Here is a 13118-nt window from a genome sequence, read left to right as displayed (position 1 = left end):
GAACAGCTGCGGCATGAACCGCTTATAGCATAGCTCTCACCGCGAACTAGTTGGAGTCAGGTAAGCATGAACCGTTGCGAGCGGAGCGGAATCGGAACCACACAAGGTGAACGGAACTGGAGCTGGACGCGACGCAAATGGAAAAGGAAAACATTAACGCGAAAAGCAGGGAAAATGTGCTGTAAAATCCGCGCCGTTAGCCTGCAGGTGCAAGTCCGCGACGCCCGGGAGTGCCAGTGACAAGTGCGCGATGAAATAGGTGCGGGAAAACAAACGGAAAACAGCAGCGAAAAGCAAAGCTCCGGACCCAGTACACCGCCCCCTCCGTCGCCACCCCCGTCCCACGTCGTGCAGCCAGCAACGTCAGCGGGCAAGAGAGCGGCGGGCGTTTCTAAATAATTTCTCCGGGGCGCTTCGCTGGACAAAAGTGCTATTCGTTGGCGTGCGCGTATAAATAAATAGCTGAAAAAGGCGAAAAGGCCAGAAAATCGGGCAAAGAAGGCTGAACGAGAAAATCTGAAAAATCAGCGAATAGAAAGTGTATACAGACTCTCACACATGCCTGTGCCGCCGCCTGCATTTGTGTTGTTCGTGTGATGTGTGTTGGTGTGTGGAATACCAGAAAACACAAGGTGCAAAATGTTTACCAAAAAGTCCCATGCGGATGTGAAGAAATCCACGGCCAAGTTGCAGGACTGCAAGAAAGATTCCGCTTCCCGGTTGCGACACCTACGCATGATATTAGGTAAGGTTTCTTCCGAATGGCTTTTGTAAACCATGTTTGGGCACCGAATTACATATTAAATCTGAGCTTTGGGTTCATGTGAAGTTTGATTTTGTACTCCTAACTCTCGGCTTTTTCCATAAATAGTTCAAATAAGTTTAAAACTAGTATTTTATGCTCCAGTTAAGGTACTTCATCGTGTTTAACGTTTTGTTACGACTTAACATTAGAGCAAGGTCCTGCGTTGGCGGTTTTGTTGGATGTTAATTATTTCATAATTTATTTGCATTCATAGCAATAACAATGAAACTGGTTGGCTGTTTTTATATACTTTTGTTTTAGGTAAGTGGGCGTCTTTGTCGAACCATTTTCGCTCCACAGTGGCTCGCGCTCACTCAATGACGTTCTGCCCACAGTCCACGGTTGGAGCAGCAACAACAACAAAATGTGGGGCCACCGCGTTGGCCATTTCCTGTTGGGCGCAAAAGAACCTCCATATATTCCATGCCAAACCGAACCATAATGTGCCATACTCTATACCCCTTTTCTCTCCACTAGAAGCATTAATTTATGCAAAAAGAAACGGAAAAAGATAAGTAAAAAATCAACCGACGTACACATGCTCCGCTATGTGGCAAGCGAAAATGTGTGAAAAACGTTAAATGATAAAGAAACGAACAAGTGGAGCTACAGTCAGGCTTCCCAAAGACAAGTTTGATCTACTTCGACATTGTGGGACTTCTTATATGTATAATTTATAAAAAAATTAGGTCTCATTACCTAAAGTTTTTAATTTTAAACATACATAGTTGAGTTTATGTTACCACAAACCCTTTGGCTTGTGCTCACTCTAAATAATAAACTTGAACTAAAAAACGAAAAAAACTTATTTATTGCTCATTATTATAATTATAAGGGTAATTGGCAAATACTAGATAATTTGTATGATTACTAAGGCTATCATAATTTTATATTTTTGCCTATTTATTTATTTAGAAATTATTACCTTAAATCACTAAAATCTCCCCTTGCATTTAGCTTAGCCAAGTTGTACGGTATTAACACAGTATGTACAGCAAGTGCGGGTTCGAGTACGAGTCGCAGATATGTGCAATCTCCCACCTTCCCCTCCTTCAGGTGATCCCTCTTCTCCTTCAACACCTTCTCCTCACCTCGTTTCAGTGGCTTTCTTTTTGTGTCACCTATTCGAGCGATTTCCAACAGGTGCCTATGCTTCCCTACACAATTTAACAAATCACTAATACACCTGCCTGCCGCCACCCGCCGGTGGTGGTGCACCATTGTTGATGGTGTATGGTATATCGCTTTTGTTGTTGCTTCGTTGCCCCATTGTCCCTTGGCAAATTACACGCATTAGACATTTAGACATTCTTCCCAATGCCTGTGCGCTCCCAATTGTTTTTTAACCAGTTCATCAACAATAGGACACTGGAAAAAATAGTATATTTGCTACTGAACTATATATCAAACTTAATATAGAATACGTAATTATAAACTTATTTATATAATAAGAATATGATTAAATGATTTACCTAATAACCTTGATTTTAAATACTAAATTCACCATTACAGACGTTACTTCTTTGTGAAGATTGTTAGTAATACCTTCTTTATTTCCCGTGCACTCGTAGACTCGTCTTCGCTTTCTGCGTGTTGGCCTTCTGCTGGGAAACCGGTTTCAAAACGTTTCTTACCTTGCTTTTATCTCGTTGTTTAGCTTTCTTCTGCTTTTGCTGTGTGTTTTGCTGATGACAGCAAGCCGGCAATGGCAGTGAATACCCCACATCTCTCGCTCCCCGCTTTTCCCCTCTGAATCATCACAAAGCTGATCGCTGATCGCTGAGCACCCATCATTCCGAGTGTTTTTGTTGTTGATATTTTTGTAACTTGACTTTAAATAGCTATAGAATAGTTTGGGAATATTGACTGGCTGGGGGCTTCGATTTACAGCGTTATCAGCAGATAGTAAATAGCACCGACACAGGTGCTTCTTGATGCATTGCGTCACTATCTTGGTTGTTGCCCCCGTCGAGGCAACAAGTCCTTATCGCAATTGCACAGAGAAAAACTTTAACACACTTTTATCCAAATTCCCCTTTGAATTGGTTATATTACGGAGACACCTAAGTATCTTAATTAAAAACAAAATAGTCCCAGTCCCAATGGTTTGAAGATTAAAGGTTGAAGCTTCTACCAGAGCCTAAGAGTATTGCCGATCCCCTTGTATTCCTTACCTAAGCCTCAGATTTACTGATGACCTATTGTTTGTTTATTTTTCAGATAATGTGGAGCTAGAGGAGTCCAAGTCGTTGTTCGAGACCAATTACAGTCATGTATATTTTATACTCTACGACACCTTCATTCAAGCCGAGGCCAATCTAAAGCAAAAAGGTAATTCAACTTGCACAGAGGAGTCTACATATGGACTCTTATAATACTCCCTTCAGGGGTTTAACTAATGTTATATTTTACTTAATTATTTGTAAAGAAGATGAAAGTCTTTGTGGGTTTTCATTAGATTACACTTCAAAACTTAAGTTTCCATGTTTGTTTGTTGTTTCTTAATACACTTGCAGGGTATTATCATTTCAGTTAGAAGTTTGCAATGCAGTGAAGGAGTCGTTTCCGACCCTATGTTTCATATATATTTTTGATCAGAATCAAATTTAAATTGATGCATTTTTGGCTAAGTTATGAGTTTTTTAAACTTTGATTTATCATAAAAATTGCCATATTAAAATATCAATAAATATCGGCTTAAACAATGGTATTATAATTTCAGTCAGAAGCTTGAAATGCAGTGAAGGAATCGTTTCCGACCCTATGTTTCATATATGTATATTCTTGATCAGCATCAACAGCCGAATCGATCTAGCCATGTTTTGGGAGAACTTTTTTTTCGAATTTATTTTCGATATTTTATGAATAACTTTTATATTTTCCAATTGTCAAAATTTGATAAAAATTGAATTTTGTAAAATTGTAAAACTCAATATGCAGATTTTTTAAACCTATAAAAAGTAGCTCAAAACATTTTACCAAATTGAAATTGATGCATTTTTGGCTGAGTTATGAGTTTTTTAAACTTTGATTTATCATAAAAATTGTCATGTAAAAATATCAATAAATATCGGCTTAAACAATGGTATTATAATTTCAGTCAGAAGCTTGAAATGCAGTGAAGGAATGTTTCATATATATTCTTGATCACCATCAACAGCCGAATCGATGTAGCCATTTTTTGGGAGAACTTTTTTTTTCGTTTTTATTTTTAAAATTTTGTGACTAAATTTTATAGTTTCAAATTGTCAAAATTTCACAAAAATTTAATTTCTTAAAATTGTAAAACTAAATATGCAGATTTTTTAACTCTATAAAAACTAACACAGAACAGCTTTCCGAATTTAAATTGATGCATTCTTGGATGTGTTATGAGAAACAAATTGTCATATAAAATATAGATAAACATTGGCTCAGAAGCTTTTAGTCTATTAAGAAAAATTTTAATTTTTGAAATTTTATATTTTATAAAAGTCAAGACAGATCTGAATTGAAATGAATGTATTTTTGGCTTAGTTATGATCGACTTCAAATTTGAATCCATTATCCTTTGGCTAACTAGAATGTTATACAAACTTTGTCTTCCCAAAGTTAGCTTCCTTTTTCGTTCTTATTTTGATGAGTAATGTATTATTTATTTTTATTTTTTTCTGAATATGTTTTTAAGAGTATGTATCCTTCGAGGCTTCGTTAAAAAACTGTATTTTTATTAATTATCTCATATCGTTTCTGAAGATTTAATTTCCACCAATTAAGCAAAGCAAACAGCGGTGACATTAAGTCTGCTGCCTGGTTTGGGTTTCGTTTATCTTTATGCTTTGACCCATTTTTGTAGAGATAGTATTTGTAATCAAATATAAACAAAACAATTAAAGAAAGAAAACATGATGTTTTAAATTTCCAACCCTCTTCTATTTCTCTATTTTACACACTTTTTTCTCTCTGTTTTTGTAAATTCCCTATCTGGCAGAACTTCCGTTTCACATTGGTAAGTTTATGTGGTTTCTAATTGACATTTTTGAATTGACCATTGAACTGTAACCACCTCCACTTGCTCCAACACCTTCTCCTTCTCTTTCCCGCTGACCTTGCCTTCCAAGTCAGTTTACCATAAAAAATCTCATGTCCACTGACCATTTCCATTTCCGAACTGCACCACATGCATCCCTCCTTCTGTCTGTCTCTCTGTCTCTTGTGCTTGTTCAGAATGCATCCGTAGTGCAAGCAGGAATATACCTACCTTTTTCTCCATTTATAAATATAACTAAGACATTCATTCCTATTCCCAACACAGTTCACAAGGCGCATCGCGAGGAGCTGGACGGTTCGCTATGGCTTCTCGAGAAGATCTTGTGTCTGCTGCCGGAGCTGTTGGCCCGTCGTTGGCAATGCCACTCCCTCAGCCGCATCATGGCCAAGCTGCTGCATCTGGGCAACTCGCCGAAACTAAGACGCGAGGGCGTTCGGTACTTTCTGCTATGGTATCAGACCCTGGGAGAGAATGCCCCCGGCTATGTGCACGCCATGTACGCGGATCTCATACCCGGCCTCATTGTCCCCCAGAAGGGCGTCACCGGCCCGGACACGGAGTTCAGTGCCTCGGACTTTCTCACGCATCCCAACATGAAGGCGGACGGAGGCATGGCCTCGGTGTTCCACGACAACGCCTTCTCTCACCCGGTGCAGAGTTCGGAGGTGGTTGCTTTACTGCCGCCATCGTCCAGCGAGAAGTCAGCGCCACCGGATCCCCGGGACGGGCTGGAGGTGCTACTAAACAGCATGGTGCATACGGCGGCCTGTCTGCGATGGCGTGACAATCGCGCCCAGAAGGATCACCGGGCGTTTGCCTTCCTGCTGCAGCGCTTCATGGATGTCTTCCTGCCCGTCTTTTCGCCCAACTTCGATGTCACCTGCTCCATCTACAGTCCGCGTCTAGATTTGCCCGTGATGCGGTCGATCAACAAAAAGGAGGAGGTGATGGCCTCTTGTGTAGTAGTTCTCATCAACTGGGTGTCTCGATTCACACACGAGCGCCTGTTGAGTCACCGCCTGGACTGCACCCTGCACCTCGAGGAGGTGGATAATGTGCGACTGCAAGGCTACCAGCAGGGACTGATCGTCCGGGATGTGTTTTACGTTAGTCGGGAGAACATCAACTTTGTGCATGAGGTGTATCGTCAGGCGTTCCTCCTTAACTTCACCTCCAAGCCGCAGATCGAGGCGATCCGGACTGCCATCGCTGTGTACAGGGATTGGATGACGGGCGAGACGCCTCCACCGTTCCTGCTGGAGCCGAATGACGATCCACCGCCTCCGTCAACGGCGGGCGGGACACCGCGTAGTCAGCGATTGCGCACACCCTCCTATGTGGGCGCCATGGCGGGCTCCAAGGATCAGCAGGCAGTGCGTGCTGGACGGCAAAATGTTCTGCAGGTAAGCACGAATCTGCCTTTATTGAGTTGTTGTCCTTATTAATCCATCTCTCTCTCTTTCTCACAGGTATTCGTGACCAATGCGGCTAACGTGTTCCTGGTGAACACAGCCAACCTGAACATCTGTTTCCCCGGCCGCTCACGCACCTATCGCTCCACGCCGCTGGAAGAGCAGACGGAGATCTGCAAGAAGGTGCTGAATGTGTACCGCACCATGGTGATGAACACCGAGATGGACTCGCGGACCTGGGAGCAGCTGCTGCTAGTGCTGTTGCAGGTAACCTCGGTGGTATTGCATCAGAATCAGCCAAACGGCGGTGGCACCCCCAAGAGCGGTACCCTAGGTGGGATTTTAGGGTCTGCAATCTTCCAAACCCTGATTGTCACCTGGATACGAGCGCACACAAAGGTCCCAGTGAATGTACAGCTGTGGGAGAAGTTCCTCAATGTCCTGCAATCGCTGACGCATCGGGAGGAGCTAATCGTGGAGTGGAATAAGACCATACAGACGCTGACGCGGGTCTTTTCGCGATACAGTTACGGCATCAACTTGTTGGACCTGCCCCTGGATCGGGTGGCGGAGAGTCGGGCCGAGAAACGGCGTCGCATCGGCAGCGTCTGGCAGGGATCGGGAGCTAGCACTGGCGGAGGCAATGCCGCTATTTCGGCAGCCAACTCAGGCCAATGCCGGCAGCGGGAGTCGCTGGCAGAGTCGAATAGCAGTCGTTCGGAGGAGACCTCGTCTTCGCAGGTGCCGCTCCAACACCAACCAAACCGGACGCATCACCAACACACACAGTCACAAGGAGGTGCGGGCCAGGGCTCAAGACCCGTGCCACTCACGCCCATGCTGAGTCGAAGCTACAGCGAAGGTAGCCTGGCCTCGGCGGCCAGGAATTCGGCGCGGATAAGACGCCGCAGGGCAGCCCCTCCGCCAAAGCCCAAGCCCCTCCAACAGCAGCAGCAGCCGCCACACGGAGAGAACCGCATAAACGCGCAAGACTTGCGCCGGGCCATGTCCCTAGACTCGCTGGCCAGGAAGAGCAGTGATGCCGCCGAGGAGACTGACTTGGAGGGCGACAACGAAAGCGGAGCGGGCTCCCGGAGTCCCTCGCCCACCGCCAGCAGTGGGATCGAAGGGGGTTCCATCAAGGATGCCCAACTGCAGATCGATGCCAGCTTGGATGACGCCAATTCGGGGAGCTACGGCAGTGGCAGCAACTCGGGGAGCCTTTCCGGCCGTCGCTGCATTATCCTGGGTGGCTCGGCGGAGGGCTGGCATCCCGATTCCACCTCCATTATGTGGAAACGCATGCTGGGCGCTCTGGGTGATGTAAATCGCATCCCCAAGCCAGAGCTGCATGCCCAAGTCTTCATGCATCTGCTGGAGATGACACAGAATCTGATCAAGATCAAGCAGAACCAAGGCATATCCTCGGATAATCAAAGCACGCCACCGCCTCCGACTTTGGTTCCACCGATTGGGATCGTGGCGCCCTGGTGCTACGGCTCCCTCACGCTGGATAGATCCTTCAAGAAGGGGAAGTTGTGGGCCCTCCAGCTGCTCTGCTCGCTGGCTATTCAAGGAGGCACCGTGGGAATGCAGCAGCAGTTACCGCTTTTCTATCACGCTCTCCACCAGTTGCTGACCGGTGAGGATCGGGATTTGATTTATGCTATCCTCAAGCACCTGGAAGGTCCCCGGTTGCTTAGCCTACTGCTTCCCGGGCACACCCTCCTCTTGCTGGACTTGGTGCACGCGAGTGCTATACTTCTCACTTCCCTGGAGGTCTCCCGGAGCACACCCCGGGCCGAGGTGGCGGCACTGCTGGGCTCACTGCTCTGCTATCCGTCCTCACTGCTACCGCGTCCCGTGTTGCAGCCCTCGCCTCAGAAGTTCGAGCTGATGGAGTGCCCGGATCTGCAGGATCACATCCTAAACATTGTGCTGAGATGTGCCAGGCGGGAGCCCTCGTCCAGGGCGCGGTGCATTGCCCTCGCCCAGCTGGGGCAGTGGCTTCTTCTGCGTCTCTCACAGCCTTCGTTGGGAGCCTCAACTGCCGGCAAGGGCCATCTCTTCCAGCAGGCGGTACCGCATCACAAGGATGTCCAGCCCAAGGAGACGCAGGTGTTCAATCCGCGCATCAAGGAAGTGCTTCAGGTGCTTCTGCAGGCACTGCAGTTCAAGCATCATACCATCGCCATGGTGGCCGTGGATTCACTGAAGCTGTGCGCGGAGCGTGGCCGTCAGCTGGCAGCCATCGAAAGGGTTCCTCATCTTATAATCACCGCGCTGTGCAAGGCTCTAGAGATCCAGAACGTGACCAAACCCAGGGACTCGGACAAGGTGGTGCTGACATCGCTGATGCTTTGTTTGGGTGAATTCTGCATGGCAATACCAGTAGCTATACTGCTGGCTCCGTTCAATGATCAGGGCGATACCCTAGTGCTTCAGGTGCTTCGAGTACTTCTCCAGGTGGCCTCCGGAGCCCCACGCCACGAAAGAGTGAAGCTGACGGCGGACGACGACTTCGACATGCACATTACCCATGATGATTTGCAGGGTGATGGCCGTCTGCCCGAAGCCACTTATCAGACGTCGGAGACCATCTACAAGTGCATCTCGGCCATCAAGCTGTGCGCCAAGGCGGTTTCCATGCACCTTGTGACCCACATCGGTCACTTTCCCATGGGGATCGGGGCCTCTCGTCTCAGTTCTATGGTGGAGGAGCAGGATGACATTGGAGGCGCCGCTTATGGAGGTTCGGTGGAAGCTAGACGTGATTCTGTGGAGCTGCCTTCAGTGGTGAGTGCCCAGAACATGCAACTCTTCATGCTCAACTCGGGCCTAGTAGCCAGCTTCATAGAGTTGCCCACCCTGAAACTTCCTGGAGGTGGAATAACTGCTGGTCTGGTCACCGCCGAGAAGCAAGTGAGGGTCCTGATGCGGGATCTCAATGGCAAGGCCTGCTGGGATGCGTCCATTCTGTACTCGGAGCCTCGTAAGTCGGAGGAAGCGCCTCTTAGTAGAGCCACTCCGAAGATTCAGCACTCCCATCCGCTGGATTCAATGGTGTCCTCCATGGTGGCCCATGAGCTGCAGGCACCGCGCCACACTTTGCGTCATCGCCCAGCTGGAGTGCTGCCCTTGGCCCAGGATATGGCGCCGGATCTAGACCAGCTTGACGATATGTTGGCCTACATCGGACACACCAGCCCCGAGTGCGTGCCGCCCACAGTTGGCCAGCTAAATGCACCGAGTAGCAGTCCCCTTAGTGGCAATCAGGAGGCGCAGGCCATTTCAGTGATCCTGAACCAACGCCTCCTCGAGCAAGAGTATGTGACGCACTCGGCGCAGGCTCCCTTGCCCGCCCTACGGCATGCCAGCTCCATTACTTCGTTGCCAGACCAGAGGTCCATACACTCGGCTAGCGCCTCCTTTGATTCCCTTCCCACCCGCACCGAGATGCCCTTCCAGTACTGCCGGCTGCTCTTCTCCCATTTGGGCCTGGCTGGTTGGGAGCGACGCTCCCGAACGCATCTGCTGCAGAGGAGCGAGAAACTGATGCGGGAGCTGCGTAACGTGGACCTGCAAAAGTGCCGGGAAACGCACAAGATGGCGGTGATCTATGTGGCCGCCGGGCAGGAGGACAAGGGCAGCATCCTCCGGAATACGAGCGGCAGCAGCACCTACGAAATGTTCGTCTCTGCTCTCGGCTGGGAGATCGACCTGGAGACACACAATGGCTTCCTGGGAGGATTGCCACGTCAGGGATGTGGCGCCACGGCTCCGTACTACGCCACACCCTTCCTGGAGGTTGTGTACCATGTGGCCACGCGGATGCCCTCGGATTCGTCGGAGGCCATGCTGCTGAAGACGCGGCATCTGGGCAACGACGAGGTGCACATCGTATGGAGCGAACATCATCGCGATTACAGGCGGGACATCCTGCCCACCGAGTTCTGCGACGTTCTCATTGTGGTGTACCCCCTGAGGAACGGCCTCTTCCGGGTTACGGTTAACAGGAAGCCCGAGGTGCCGTGGTTCGGGCCGCTGGCCAACGAAAGCGTGGTGAGTGGCGCCTGCCTGGCCACCCTGATCCGGGCCACGGCCATCAATGCCAGTCGGACGAAGCGCGCAGCACTGCCGCTCTACCAACAATTGTAAGTTTGAATGGTTGCTTGTTGCAGTTCAAAGTGTAATTTAAATATCTCAACAGCTATGAGGAGCGTAACCGTTCACTAGACAGCGTCTCATCAAGGTACAAGGAGAGCACCACCTTCGAGGACTTTGCCAGCCGCATATACAATCCCATGCCGCTGTCCACGCTGGGCACTCTGAGGGAATCCAATGCCAGCAGCACCTCGGCTGCTCCCCTAGCCTCGGCTCTGCTGGATCATAATCGAGCTTCCGTTAAGGGTAATATAAAAATCTTAAGGCCTTATATCGCTATTATCATTCGTTGCAAACTTTAAAGTTGTTCCCATTTTTGCTTGAAACCATTTATTTTTCAACATTTTAAAGTAAAATCTCTTTAATTATCTCTATTATAAATACTAATACTATGCGTTTTGCAGGTTGGGTTCAAGCCTCCATTGATTCCGCACCAATAATGGGAATAGTGCCTTCGGCCTCCGCTGGATCAACCGCTGCAATGGAGGCAGCCACTGGAATGGCCTCCGCTTCGCCGCGTGGCCCCCGAAAGTTGGGAGCGCCGTTCAAGAATGTGACCAAGAAGCACTCCCTGCAGCAGATCGTCGTGGGAGGTGGAGCCGGCGCCGGTGGTGATACGCCACCTGAGAGTCCGACTTTGCCGCAACGACGTTTTAAATAAAACTTGTCTCTTTCCTCCGATTCCCGGTACTAACTGCACACCCATTCCCGCCCTTTCACCGATGCAGAGACAAATGGAGAGAGAGTTATAAATGCAAAAACGAATAGTATTTTCGCTCTATGTTAATTATTGTAATTATTAATTCTCGGTGTATTTAATTTATTCTCGCTTCTACTCTCTAGTTTCCATTTCCCTCAGATAACACTGTGTTGTATTTGCTTTGCGAATTTTACCTAGCTTAAATGGTTCATTATTCTTTTTACATATTTATTGATAGATCGATCCGTTTGCTATCCGTTAAGTAATCGGAGCACCTATGTTGTGATGTTAACGAATTATCGGAGCTCTAAGCATTCGAGTGCATTTACTCTGCTTCAGTGCTAAGCGTTTAAACCATTTGCAATCTGTTATCCATAATTAATTATTATTATTAGAACTATAATATTTTACCAATGTATGTCATATATTTTACACAACGTTTGGCAGCTTGGAAGCTTCGAAAAATTCGAAATTTCTTTTAGGTCTCTATTCGCACAAAATTTATAGATTTTGCTTTTTTTTTATTCCTAAAATGTCATTGTGTCAAAAAGTAATAACTTAAAGTAAAAAAAGAAGTGCATTAAATATTTATAATTAATAATCCTTGTTTCTAACATTATTGTAAAAGGTATTACTATGACACATTTTTTTTATTTAATTAAATTAAATCTATATTTGATTTAAAAATGTGCATTATAGTATTATGACATGTTTTGTATATGTAATAATCACATTTTTGGTAGTGATAACTTTTAGAATAATGAAAGAAGAAAATATGCAAGAATAATCAAAATTCGAACATAGAAACCACAACTTGCTCTGCCCATTCAAAAACAAAACGTCAACTCCTAGTATTATGTAATCGAGCTATATTAATGTATAGGTAGCCTTAGAGTTAAGTTTCCTATATCCCAACCCTACCAAAATGTCGATGGCAATCGTAACTAGGAGTGCGAGTCTTAGAGAGAAAAGCAAACCAAGCAAAAACAAAAGAGTAACTACAAATTGTTCAAACCAATCGCCTTTTATTTGTGTGTAAAAACTGAAATTGTTACCTTAGATGATTTATTAAGTAATATTAATCAGTTTTGTATTCTCACTGCGAATTGTTTTCAACGAAATTCGATCAAATTGATAGATTTACACGATATATTTATATATATTTACACCAACCAGCGTACATACGTATATGTTAATTTTGTATTTATGTAAAGCGGGCAACTGAAAGTTAATTGCAATGCCTTTTTGTTGCACAAATGTTTTAATATATGAGAAATCCGTAGGCTAATTACCACAAATAACCGTAAGCAAACTTTTTTGTATAAAACCAATAAATCGAAAAGTAAATTAAAGCTATGTGAAACTTGTAACTAACACCAAGCATAAACGCATTATATACAACTACCATTTATAGTACATATGTATATTAATTTACTAATTTATTTCGAGAAACATTCGAGTATTTTTTTGATAATAAATAACTTGAATTTCAAAAAGAGTTGAAGATGCCGAGCAAACCTCCCTCCTCCCTTAGGACAGATGTTGTCCACATGTTGTAGCAGTAATTAACAGGGCACACGCAATCGCTCTACTGACACTCATTTGTTGTCTTGGTTCCCAGGTGGCCGAAAACGTGTGGGCCCGGCCAGTTCCGCGAGAGGTCATTGCCTTCACTCCCGCTTCGTGGGTTACCTTCTTCTTTTAGGGGTAAATCAACCCCCTGCTTCCTGGCAGGCGGGGACAGTCGATAGTGAAGTTGTCTGGCTGAGATCGGTGGTGAGAATGGGTATAGTAATATGAGTATTAATCTTTCAGCGTAAAAATAAATTTTAATAAAACTAAATAGCATACAAAATAGTAATGTAATGTTTTTTATGTACCATTTAATTTCTACTAAGTATATTTATAACCAATTTATATTTGCAAACTTTTTATATTTTCTTATTTTCATGATTGAATATATCTTATATTTCAGAAAAAATATTGAATTAGAAATTGTTTTTACGC

General features: G+C 45.7%; 1 protein-coding gene across 2 annotated transcripts; it reads left to right on the top strand.

Moving 5' to 3' along the window:
- Window positions 1-87: 87 nt before the first annotated feature.
- On the top strand, window positions 88-12607 carry LOC110186396 (putative Rho GTPase-activating protein CG5521). 2 transcript variants are annotated; one of them, XM_020955559.2, is made up of 7 exons: window positions 88-745; window positions 3026-3136; window positions 4776-4793; window positions 5100-6238; window positions 6305-10401; window positions 10458-10657; window positions 10816-12607. In XM_020955559.2, the coding sequence occupies exons 1-7, from the start codon at window positions 640-642 to the stop codon at window positions 11070-11072; spliced, it is 5928 nt and encodes a 1975-aa protein (XP_020811218.2). In that variant the 5' UTR covers window positions 88-639; the 3' UTR covers window positions 11073-12607. The 2 variants fall into 2 exon arrangements, with proteins under 2 accessions (XP_020811218.2, XP_020811219.2); XM_020955560.2 differs by lacking the exon at window positions 4776-4793.
- Window positions 12608-13118: the final 511 nt, after the last annotated feature.

Source organism: Drosophila serrata, unplaced genomic scaffold (genome assembly GCF_035046125.1).
Source record: "Drosophila serrata isolate PLE 108 unplaced genomic scaffold, ASM3504612v1 contig_382, whole genome shotgun sequence".
Lineage (NCBI taxonomy): Eukaryota > Metazoa > Arthropoda > Insecta > Diptera > Drosophilidae > Drosophila > Drosophila serrata.
Note: the sequence above shows the minus strand (reverse complement) of the source record. Positions and strands in the feature narration are given on the sequence as shown.